Source organism: Hyaloscypha bicolor (genome assembly GCF_002865645.1).
Source record: "Hyaloscypha bicolor E unplaced genomic scaffold K444scaffold_165, whole genome shotgun sequence".
Classification (NCBI taxonomy): domain Eukaryota; kingdom Fungi; phylum Ascomycota; class Leotiomycetes; order Helotiales; family Hyaloscyphaceae; genus Hyaloscypha; species Hyaloscypha bicolor.
This window is the reverse complement of record NW_020194667.1, coordinates 1,258,535-1,270,477: the sequence shown is the minus strand read 5'-3', so window position 1 is coordinate 1,270,477 and position 11,943 is coordinate 1,258,535. Positions and strand designations below refer to the sequence as shown.

Genomic DNA, 11,943 nt, shown 5'->3' with positions numbered 1-11,943 from the left:
CTCTTAGCAAAAGCTTTGAAAGAGAATAATGTTAGTAGATTTACCGATGGTAGTACAGTGAATTATTTGCAAATGAGATTATTGTCTGTTTCCCGTTGCGGCCAAACATACGCCCAACATTGTTCCTTTTGTCCCCATCGTGGAGATTGCCCTTGAACGCTCGAAGCAGTGGTAACTTTGCGACGATTATGGAACAAGCGGTAAGTAGTATCCGACGGAAATCACTGAAATTTCTACATCGAGTACCCGCATCCATATCAAGTTCTGTTATTAAATAGGAATCTAGAAGTAGGTCCTCCTGATCCGTCACCGGCATTGCTCCGTTCGAATTGACGAAGCAAAGTTTAGATTACTTGAACCTGGCATCATGGAAGCCTTTCTCTCTATATTGACGCCTTCCCATTATCTTTTCCTCTGTGCTCGCCTAGGAGAGGTCGCTGGGCGAGAGGACTTGGACGGACAGCTTGATCCCTCGATTAGAAACTTGGTCGAGCGGCCCCGAGCTCAATGTCACGAACAAAGCCTGGAAGGTATTCGTGAAAACGAGCTTCTTTCTCTTCTTCTCTTCACAATTTTCGCATCTCCCACGAGCCTCGAAATCATAAGGTCGAGGACGACATCAAGCTCAATATGTTAAAGGAAAGCCCGACGTGGACCACAGACAATTCGATCGAACTCGGCCAATCGAGATGGAGTTAAATGTATGGTAGAGAAGGTATGGCGCTCTACTGATTTCGCTATTGGCTACATACGGCAGCCAGTTTCGGATCGAGGTTGGAAAATTCCCCGCGCTTGAGGTCTGACCCGCGAAACGAGGTGTGTGATGATGGGTGGAGTCAGCTCTGTGGAAAGCACTGCCAACCCGGATTTCATTGCTTTCGAATGCTTTGAGATGCTTGCCAGTCGTTGAACCAATTCTATGTTGTCCGGGATGGAGAGATGCACGGCCAGGGACCCTCGACCTTACCTGTATGCAGGCTTAAAAGCGGCTCACGTGATGCTTCGCTTGAGATAGGGGTCGATACATATTGAATTGAGAATGAAAGTCCTGTACTATCATGAGATGTGCCCGCATGATTTCGACTGTGGCACATTATTCAATTTCAGCTCTAATCTTCCCCACCCAGTGTGCCCCCCAAAAAAATTAAGTAATTAATTAATTATAATTTAATTACTTCAATTATAATTTAATTACTTCAATTATAATTTAATTACTTCAATTATAATTTAATTACTTCAATTATAATTTAATAATTTAATTACTTCAATTATAATTTAATTACTTCAATTATAATTTAATTACTTCAATTATAATTTAATTACTTCAATTATAATTTAATCACTTTAATTATAATTTAATTACTTAATTAAATCGTTATATAATAAATATAAATAAAAAACTTATTTCTTTTATTTGAAAAGTAACTTAAAGGCTCTTCTTTTAACCTTATACTCTTTCTTTTTAATTCTTATATACTCTTCTAACGGCTGGTATTACATGATTATTACAGGCCAAGCTTTAAGCACTCGGTATTTGTGACATGTTATAAGCCTTATAAAGCGTGATAGGCATATTTACTCCTGGAGTAAATACTATAGTCTTTTTAACTCAGTTAGCATATGGGTAAGCCTATCCAATATACATTATAGTATTTTAGTGGTTTTGGCCTTACTTATTTATCTATTACTATTTCTCACTTTACTTCTCTCCTTAGCTTTAGATTCTAAAAAAACAAAACCTTAAAAATCTTTATACCTTATTTTATTTCTTTAGCTCCGCTATTATAATTATTTTATTTTTTAATTTTTAATAATTTATATATTCTTTTTAAGTATATTTCTCTTATATAATTATTTCTACTTTTAAGCTTTTTTCCTTCTTAATTATATAAAACTTTATTTAAGCTTAATTTTAAAACTTATAACATTTCTTATTTCTTTATTTCTTTAATAAATATAATAGCAAAGCTAGAGTATTAAAATAAGGTACAAAGATCTCTAGGTCTTGTCTTTTAGAATTTAAAGCTAAGGAGGAGAAGGAGGAGAAGGAGAGAAGTGACATGTGGTAGTGAATAAGTGAGTAAGGCCAAAACCACTGAAACACCGAGCGCCTGAAGCTTAGCCTGAAACCTTACGAGCCTAATCGCATAAGTCTGTGTTTTTCAGGCTAGTTTAGCGAGAGCACCTCCTAAATTCAACCCCACTAATATGCCTACTACCCCTCCCCACCACTTGTATTTAACCACGCTTCAGGCTTAATATTGCTACGAAACACAAGGAGGCGATATGGGAGCTTTATAGCTTTAGAGAGAAATCAACTGCAGGCTAATAGAGCGCTATGAGCTCGGTAAAACTACGATTTATCGTGTTTTGAGCATGATGCTCCCCTGCCACGGTCGCTAAGATGAAAGCAATAGTGCTAGAGGGATAGAATAGGATACTATAAGATTGGATAAATAAGTTGATTTTAAAGCAGGAATATTGGGTTTCACGGGTGGTTAACTCCTAATTAAATATAATATGGTCGTGAATTGATTGATGTGAAGTGTGCCTAATAGCCTGGAAAACACAGACTTACGCGATTAGGCTCGTTAGCTAAAACCAATAATATAACACCAGCCGTCACAATCAGTGTGTTAAATAATTTAAATAATTATAATTATTGGCCGGTAATCAAATTAAATTAAGTCAGAATCATAGTAATCAAATTATAATTAATTACTGGGTCACGTGTTATTACACGTGACTACAAAGATAATATAAGCATTATGGCACAAAAGTAAAGCGTATTTTACCCTAATTTAGATATCGCCTTACTATTATAGGCTTAATAGCTAGTATCCCGCCTTTACTCGCTTTACTTATCTTTATAAATAAGTACTATAGTAGGGGGTTTGACTTCTCTAGTCACGTGGGTGCGGTCATGTGATATATAGAGCAAATAATTCACATATATATTACCTTGCTCTTCTTCTCTCTTCTTTGGAAATCAATTAATTTTTACTTTCTTTATGCTTTAGTCATATATTATTTAAAGAAAAAGAAGAGAAATTATTACTTATATAACTTTTATATGGGTTTCACGTGATAATTAGAAATAATTAATTATATTTAATTATTTACTTGATTTAATTAAATATAATTAATTACCTTAATTATTTTTTTGATACACTGGTCACAATAAGCTTACATATTAAACAATTAATCATAATTTAATCATTAGATTTCTGACTTAATTTTATTTGATCGCCAGCCAATAACAACAATTAATCATTTTATTCGACACACTGCCCCCGCCCCATTCTCTAGATCCATTCCATTGCTTTCCTTAGCACCCCATCCATTCTCAACCTCCAATACCATCAAGAAACTCGCTTAACATCCCCTCCCCCCCCCCCACAAACTTCCCTCAAGCTCAGGGACAAGATCTCAGCGGGACCAACTGCAGAATTAAAAAGCGTTCATCGATCCGTAACTCACTGATATCCTCATCACAATCAGGATGCGGGGACGAGGTTATTAACGAGTTAGCTTTGATCTAGATAAGGATACCTTATGCTACTCAACCTAAACGTCCAAATCTAGTATTATACATGCTCAAACTTCTTAATGCTATTCCTATCATCAGCCAATGTCTCTGAACCTGTAATTGTCACCGTCTTGAGAATTCCATCAATGCTTGTACTGCTCCCTGAAATAACCTCCACCTTCCCATCATTGTTGGTCTCAATATGTGTAGAGATTCTAGACTCCCCAGTTCCGTCCCAAATACCCTGTGATGTCGGTCTCTTCTCAGGTAACCCCACATGTGGCTCGGTTTGCAATTCGAAGTCTCCATAGTGAGAAGGGAAACGTGGTCTTGAAGAGCGTGTACCGGGTATGTCGTTCGACCGTGAGGTACTAAAGTCCCCGGCTGTGGTCTCAGGCGAAGATGATAGGAGCCTTGGGGCTATTCTGCGAATCAAGGGTCGAATGCAAGGCGCACAGGCGCAGAAGAGACCCGTTTGCATTTCGACGACGCCCCAGGTTGAGCCATCGATTCCATTCCCTAAGCATAGACGAATGAGATTAGCACACTGACATATAGGGGCCATGAAGGAAAAGCTTACACGTAGGGTCAGGGTTCGCCTGAATTGTGATATAGCTCTCACATCGAGCGATAGAAGCAGCAATTACCAGCACCCCAAGACTAGCAACTACCAGAAGAATGACCTTTGGTTTCAAAGGCAGTTGTAGAGCAACTGCAGCGTTGTCAATATGTTTTGGACTAACCGGGAAGATTGCTTGGACGTACGAACTCGCGGGATAGCAAAAGCCATCAGCATGATATCAGCAGCTATGTTGCATACAACTCCCAAGCTGTGGCATCCACTGAGCTGAAACCGGACTGCATCTGAACACGATCATACATACAGTGGTAATACCAGACGCAACCAAGAATGCCATGATCGAGAGCAGAAGTACGCGGCTGCGACGGTCCTCAAAGATCCGAAGATATGACAGGCACATCCCGAGTTTGGTGAAGCAAACTACAGTCTGGAATAGGATGCCTCCTAAGAAAGTGAGCTTTCCCGTGGGTGCTATCCACGAGACTTTGAAAAACATGGTGTGATGCCCGAAGCCGTACTTTGTGAGGAGACTGCCGAGGATTACACCAGCGATGCTGAGTATCTGATGTCAAGCTAAGCTGACGTCTAAGATGGATACGCCTGGCTTACCCATGATATGCAGATGACAGTGTCGTCTGTTCCCCAGTTTCTCGTGATGATTGCTCGTGTGGAGAGTCGTCCTAGGACAAAAGGTGCAGCTAAGCTAGCTGGGAGGATGAGTCCGAGAAAGATTCCCGGGACTCGCGTTTCTGCGGCATAGGCAGTGTCCTATTTATTTTCATCAACGCCGCTCGGCCAAGTGAAGGATGAAGTGAAATTGCTGGTTCTAGAATAAAAGACCCGTCATCCACTCGGTATCAGAGGACCAATGCGACGCGGTTGAATCTTACAAGAGACATTATCAGCGAAGTTCTTGCGTGCGACAATTAGGTAAAGGAGGCAGAGGCTTTGAGGTGGATAGTAAGCTCCCTGTGGCTTATTGTTGTGAACTGGTTTAAGAACCACGTTGATCCAACTAGGCCATGATCAATTGGAAATCCAGATCTAGCAACGACTTGTTTGGTGACAGAGGTCTTGGACAATTTGGGGAAGGGTAGTATCCTTGGACCCACGTTTCTTTCTTAATTTAACTCTGTACATGGAAGGCTTAAGAACAAAAAAAGGTTCTTCTAGGCTTACGACGTGTCTAGGGCAAATAATGTATCGAGACCAGGGCGTTCCAAGGCTGGCACAGACCAGAAACCGGACAAACAGGTTTTTATTGGCTTTCATCCCTTGTCTGTGGCTGTCTCGCTCCATTATTTTCCCTAGATACGAAGTTCTTGTACATAGTACGTTGTACGATTCGTATACAATGAACCAATGAGGATGAATGCTAACCGATCCGTGCCATTCTCAGAGTCAAGGCGTTGGGTACGGGGGGGACGAACCCTGTGGCTGAAGCCATGCCCCAAACGGGATGTTCCAGAATGTCAGATCTGAACATCGAAACATTACTCGATATCCCGCTTAAATGCACGCGTACTATACCAAATTTTTTCCTTGCTCTCTCCTACTTCTAAATTAAATTATTAATTAACCACAAGACCAATTAGCCTGAAATCAAAAATAGAGATAGGTTAATAGCTAATAAATAATATCCCAAATTAATTAGATCCCTTCTCAAAAATTACCCGTGGTTTTATTATATACCCCCGGGAGCTCTGTTTTACCGGTATTTCTGGCCCCCCCCCCTTATTAATATTACTACTAACAAAGGAAATAATCTTCTTTTTAATAACTAGTACCTTTCTAGATTTCGCAGCAGTCTTAGTTCTTACTAGAAGAGCCTCTGAAACCTTCTTTTCCCTAGCTTTCTTCTTTTTTTAAGCTTATAATTAAGCCTTCTCCTTAATTCTTACTTTATTAATATTTCCTGCCCTTATAGCCGCCTATAAAGTATTCACTGCCTTCTTAGTATTCTCTTTTTACTTTTTAAGAGCTTAAGTAGCCTTTTTAGTATTAATTCATTCTCGTTCTAACTTTATAAAAGCTTCTTTTTTAGTAAAAAGCTCTTATACTTATTAAATATTCTCTACTAAGAAAAGTATAGGCTTTATATATTTCTCTCTCAAGATATTTAGCTACTTTTTACGAGATTTGCTTTTTTTTATTCTTTAATACCTTAATTAATTCTTTCTTTATATATCTATTAAGTACGACTTATATAGCAAGCTCTTTATTAACTCTAAAAAACTTTTCATGTTTTACTTGGGACAGATTTTTGCGAAAATTAGCTTGGAAGTATTAAATTAATTTTGCAAATTATAGAGTCTTTAATTATTAAATTAATAAAAGAGCAGGTTAAATAGCTATTAGAAAAGTAATTAAATAAGTAATAACCTTGAGAATAAGTATAGGATTATATAGCTAAATATTAGGCTTTATAAATATCTTCTAGATATTCTCTATTATAAAAGTACTATTCTAAATAAGACGAAATAGCTTTAGGAATTATTTCTTTTTTATTAATATATATCCAAGGCTCTAGGCTTATTATTTATTTAGTTCTTTTGAGTATATAAGTAATAAAAGGCCAAAAAGAACCATATTAAGAAATTAAAGTTAATATATTAAATAAGGAAATAAAACGAGAAAAATAATATAAAAGTTCTAGTATTTATTAATAAATACTATATTAATATAACTTAAATAATTATTAATAATTAAAAAACGCTTTATATAAAGAAAAAAGAGTTATATAGCTAAATTAAAGACTTTAGTAAGTTATTAAAGCCCTTATATATTACTACTTTATTTATTATTTAATATACTAAAAAAAAAGTCATTTTATTTTTATAAATCTTATATCCAGGTATTTTATAAATTAAATAATCCGCGGGTATATAATAAAGTTATAGGAACTCTTTTACTAATTATAGAAATATATATTAAGTAAATAATAAACTCTTAATTTCCGTTATAAATAACTTATATAATTTTCCCTAATTTATATATTTCCTTAGATATAATTCTCTTTATTATTTATATTACCCTAATTAAAAATCCCTTTTTATTCTATTTATATATATTATTAGTAATAATATAATTATATTTAATTACCTAGAATAACTAGAATAGAATATATATTAGTAAGTAATTCTCGTAAAATATAAGAAAGAAATATAAAAGGGAATTTAATTAAGTTAAAGAATAGTTTATAAATAGGGCTATATTTGCCCTTAATATATTAATTTTTAATATTACGTAAATATAAGCTTTTTAGCTTGCTTTAGTACCGCCGGCAAAATTAAAAGATCTAGTTCTTTCCTATAATATATCCAATTATTTCCTCTGTAAAGTTCTTGACCATTTAACTAGTTAGAGGAATCCTATGCTCGGTAAGACGATTAATTTAATTAATTAGAATACGTTCTTGGGCATTAGTAAGGTATTAGCGGATCTGGGACTGGAATTCCGCTCGCGAGATGGTTAGCCCTCTGGCGCGCCGAGAGAGCGTAGATCGCGTTAATCTATACTTTCTGGCTATTGTAGCGTAATTAGGAGCTTCAGAGCTTTCGATTTCGGCCAGAACCTTCCGCATATCTTCTTCGTTGACCATTTTATGGGTGTTTAAAGAGAGGGGGTGATTTTTTTGGGAGGCGTGCATTTGGGTGGGGCGTGCATTTAAGCGGGAAATCGAGTAGTCGTGCATATATTTAAAAGATAAGTAAGCAGGAGGGTAGAAAAGGGTGATACTCGGCCTGGTGGTCATGAAATCCAGCCTTATGATAAGGAGAACAAGTGTGACGCATTGACGAGCCACATGCAACCGAGACTTCATACATTCGTTTTGTTCTGCGCCTAGCTGCATAGGGAAGCAAGAACAAGACTCGTTTCTGACCTGTTGACTTCAGCAGTCAGATTTAGGGTTAATATAGCCGATATTTTGGGCACACTTGCAAGACAAGGTTGGGGAGATGTTGATCGAGGAAGTTTGCTTTGTGCTGTTTGTTGCTGCTGCTGCCGCCTGCTGCACTCTCCGCCTACGCCGGCGTGATGGACTCTCTGCCCAGAGTATCGTTGCACAAGCAGTACTCAATCACACGCCGCCGTTCTTGACGGGAGGTATGTGCAGTCCTTCCACTTTGCGTTGCTTACGGATCTGTCGTGCTGACCATGAGACGTTGAACAGACGGCTGAGATAGTTCAGAACTTCAGGGGAGGGGGAGGGAGTGCCCGCGTTTCGCTTGACGGTGGGGCAGAAATTTGGTGACAGCAGAAGCGCCAGGCGCAAAATACGTCGTGGAAAATCCCTCAGGTCAAACAACCTTCTCTCATCAATTTTGACGCCATTGTCTGTGGACGTTGCTTTACCAGATCTGCAATTGCTTCTAGTCTACCGTCTAGAGCCTCCATCAGATCCCGTTTCGCAAAGGTGAGGCCGTCAAACAATGCGTGTTCCCTTCCCCGCCATAAATTTTTGCTTATGACGCGAAGGCAGGCGACCACACAAAACTTTTGTCAAGATTTTCGATCAACGACATTCCCAAATCGCCCCCAACTGCGAACAACTCCTTCGAACTTCAACTCGCTCCCCAGAGCTCCCGATGAATCTCCAACCATAGAGCGGGCAACCTATTTGCACATCGTCACAGGCACAGTGTTTTGAACGCTGGTCTGCGACATCCAAACTTTTACCCCTCTTTCCCAACACCCCTATGAGCACCAAGGACCTACTTAGATTCCTGTCTAAGCCTGCAAAGTGGGTGCTGCTCCTTCTGCAATGGAACGACTCTCCCCAGATCTGCAAGACTCACATTGACGCACCTCTGCCCCGGGCTGAGTGAATCATGCCCTCTTATCAGGAGGCAGGCACGATTGTACCACCCCGGGCAAATTCCGGATATATTATGTCTTCATTGCAGATTGCTAACTTTTTGTTGTTCCAGGCCTCGATAGCACCAGCCACGCCCCCCTCGAAACGAACAGAACATCTCTCATATTGCAGATAATTCTCGTCTGCTAGACCCGATATCCATTCACGATATCGGCATCTATCAGAGCGAGGACCACAAAAGAGCCAACATTCCTCCCGCAAAGGACTTCTTCATCCGTTTGTGCACCCGACCCCCATAACGTCCCTTACGAGACGTTCATAAACCGCCCATTTAGCTGGCTCCGCCAGCACACGATTATCCCCACGGTTCTGTGGGCCTTCTCTTCTCAGGCGAACACTGCAAGGTTCGTCTGGGTGGCAGATAGTGCTTCACATACTTGCCAAGAAAGCCTGGCAAACATACAAAGCATAAGAAAGCGTTGATACTGTCAGTCGGACCCTAAGCGCCTGACATAGTTATGGTCAACTTCGAGATACCATCCCAATATACATTCTCGCCTTCCGAAGGTACACCCCAACTTACGATCAATCGTGAGGCTACTATCGACCTTGATAGCAGCAATGCATTCGAAGGTAGGATATCCACATAGCCACAGTTCGGTAGTCACTGACATATACAGGCCCCGAAAAGCTGCTAGAGGTCTGGTTCGCTCCAGCAGCGGATGCTCTCCCTCCCGGAGCTAAGAAGAATGGCTTGAAAGCAGTGTCTGCAGAGAGATGGAAATTGATGCTCGACAAGGTCAACTGCAAGGTCCTGTCTGTGGTTCAATCCGAGCATATCGATGCCTACCTTTTGTCTGAATCGAGCATGTTTGTCTTCCCGCACAAGCTCATCCTCAAGACATGCGGCACCACGACTCTCCTCCTTGGCCTTCGCGATATGCTGAGATGTGCAGCTGAGGATGCCGGGTTTCCTTCCAACGGTAGCGGCTCTGTGAATGCTATCAAGACGGCTGCTACTCCTTACCGAGTTTTCTACAGCCGCAAGAACTTCTTGTTCCCTGACAAGCAACATGGACCCCACCGTAGCTGGAAAGAAGAAGTCAAGTTTCTTGATGGGATGTTTCAACATGGCAACGCTTACATGATCGGCAAAATGAACGGGGATCATTGGTACCTTTATTTGACGACTCCAAATGACACTCTCACACCACCAAGAACACCTGATAATGAAAGAATTGGCACCGAGACAAAGATATTGAATGTCCCTGCGAGCTATGCTCATTCCGTTGGACAGCGTGCCCTTGAAAACGATGACGAGACACTCGAAATCCTCATGACCGATCTTGAAGCAGAGAATGCCAAACAATTCTCTCTAGATTATGCCAGTCTCGTTGCCGAAGGCAAATACTGTAAGAGAGCTGAGCAGGCGCGAAAGGAGGCTGCAGAGAGCTTGGGTGAGCTTGGAGGCACCACGGTCCATTCTGCCTTGAGTGGTGCCAGCTCAGCCACCAATGAAGAAGAAATCGACGTGTTCAGCCAGACGTCTTCAGACAACGGAGCCTTCACGCCAGATGACGATGTGGGTTTCCATGACGAGCTCAGTACAGAAGGACATGCTCTCGGAACGGTGGTCTCCGAGGCTTGCGGTCTCTCGGAGGTCTACCCTACTTCCAGATATCCTGATGCACGCGTGGATGCCTATCTCTTCACACCATGCGGATTCTCTGCCAATGGTGTCATCCCAGCTCCAGACCAAGCTGGCACTGCAACTCACTACTTCACCGTTCACGTCACGCCTGAGCCTCAGTGCTCCTACGCCTCCTTCGAAACCAACGTCCCAGGACGCCAGACCGGCCGTGAAACTTCTGAGGTCGTAGAGCATGTAGTGGACATCTTCAAGCCTGGTCGTTTCAGTGTCACACTCTTCGAAGCCAAGACAAACCCGACTGAAGCACACGAGTTCGGCCTGCTCGGCGACGCGGCTGCAGACACGAAGGCTGGCCTCCTGCGCAGCGCGAAGATGGAGAAGATCAAAGGATATAGGAGGGTGGATCGGATCGTGCATGATTTCGATGGGTACGACCTGGTGTTCCGTTACTATGAGCGTGATGGATGGGAAGGTGGTGGTCCGCGATTGGGTGAGGTTGACTGATAGGCTTTCGTTTGCTGTGGAAGGAAACATGGCTATTTCGGACTTTGCCCTGCATTGGTCTTCATTTTGCTTTTCAAGGATCGTTTTGTGGCCACCCGCTCTTTACATGCTCTGAATTATTGCAGTAGTGGAAACAGAAAACTGCTCATTGATAACGCTCACTAGCTTAGTTCACGCAATGGAATCACGGACTGTGGTTCTGTCATGGTGTTCTCTGTTACATCATGCACTGCAAATAGCACATGAAAAGGCCGCAGCGACGTCAGGTTTCAGGCGGCGATGAATGCAGGCTGGGTATATTTGGGAGCAATCAGATAATCGGTCGATCATGATGATATCGTATACGCACTAAGACATAGCCTCAGAGTGAAGGGTTTTCAGGTCCAATTATCGGGCATGATGGAGGTGTTCTGGTGAGATGTGATGGGGGTTGCAGAAACACGTCCGTTCCTTTCGCCACGAAAGTGCACGGATTGGGAGGGCGAGTTGGAACGGAACTTGAGGAGGGGTGGTGAAGTTTTGCGGCCCCGGTGTGGATGTAGTGAATGTCATGAGTGACAGAAAGTGAAGTGTGTGGAGAGTCCAGTGGAGTGAAATGTGGCAGTTGGTGAATCAGTGAGCTGTCGAATGGTCGTCCAGTCCCATAAATCTCGAGGTATGAACGAGGGATCCCTTACCAAAGACGCCGCTCGCCGGCTCGCATCACTTGAGCCTCTCTCTATCAAGGACGATTCATGCCTATAGCTTACAACCAGCGCTGGCGGTAGCAGAAACCCATCATGCAGATCGACTCTTGAACTCTTGACCCGCGTCTTATGCACCGCCAAAAGCGTGAGGGGAACGCGCGCCCCTTTTATACT

The 11,943-nt window shown here is 41.5% G+C and overlaps 3 protein-coding genes across 3 annotated transcripts; 1 reads left to right on the top strand and 2 right to left on the bottom strand.

Moving 5' to 3' along the window:
* Window positions 1-3,962: 3,962 nt before the first annotated feature.
* On the bottom strand, window positions 3,963-5,072 carry K444DRAFT_704456 (uncharacterized protein). Its single transcript, XM_024888085.1, has 5 exons — window positions 5,000-5,072; window positions 4,719-4,877; window positions 4,295-4,671; window positions 4,110-4,241; window positions 3,963-4,048 (listed from the first exon to the last, which is right to left on the bottom strand). The coding sequence occupies exons 1-3, from the start codon at window positions 5,006-5,008 to the stop codon at window positions 4,330-4,332; spliced, it is 510 nt and encodes a 169-aa protein (XP_024729834.1). The 5' UTR covers window positions 5,009-5,072; the 3' UTR covers window positions 3,963-4,048; window positions 4,110-4,241; window positions 4,295-4,329.
* A 2,256-nt stretch (window positions 5,073-7,328) lies between these two features.
* K444DRAFT_619618 (uncharacterized protein) lies at window positions 7,329-7,712 on the bottom strand (the record flags this gene model as incomplete). Its single annotated transcript, XM_024881548.1, has 1 exon — window positions 7,329-7,712. A coding segment is annotated over one exon (170 nt), but the record flags the coding sequence as incomplete, so codon positions are not given.
* Window positions 7,713-9,266: 1,554 nt separating this feature from the next.
* K444DRAFT_194310 (putative S-adenosylmethionine decarboxylase proenzyme) lies at window positions 9,267-11,524 on the top strand. The gene is made up of 5 exons (XM_024870955.1): window positions 9,267-9,561; window positions 9,609-10,558; window positions 10,589-11,007; window positions 11,249-11,381; window positions 11,433-11,524. The coding sequence occupies exons 1-4, from the start codon at window positions 9,447-9,449 to the stop codon at window positions 11,364-11,366; spliced, it is 1,602 nt and encodes a 533-aa protein (XP_024729832.1). The 5' UTR covers window positions 9,267-9,446; the 3' UTR covers window positions 11,367-11,381; window positions 11,433-11,524.
* Window positions 11,525-11,943: the final 419 nt, after the last annotated feature.

Excerpts from the sequence above, each read along its gene's own strand:
- K444DRAFT_704456 (XM_024888085.1), bottom strand. Across the intron at positions 4,672-4,718 it reads CTGTCATCTGCATATCATGG|ATACTCAGCATCGCTGGTGT; the intron begins GTAAGCCAGGCG and ends GCTTGACATCAG.
- K444DRAFT_194310 (XM_024870955.1), top strand. The coding sequence starts at position 9,447 with ATGGTCAACTTCGAGATACCATCCCAATATACATTCTCGCCTTCCGAA. Across the intron at positions 9,562-9,608 it reads TAGCAGCAATGCATTCGAAG|GCCCCGAAAAGCTGCTAGAG; the intron begins GTAGGATATCCA and ends TGACATATACAG. Across the intron at positions 11,008-11,248 it reads ATCGTGCATGATTTCGATGG|CTTAGTTCACGCAATGGAAT; the intron begins GTACGACCTGGT and ends AACGCTCACTAG.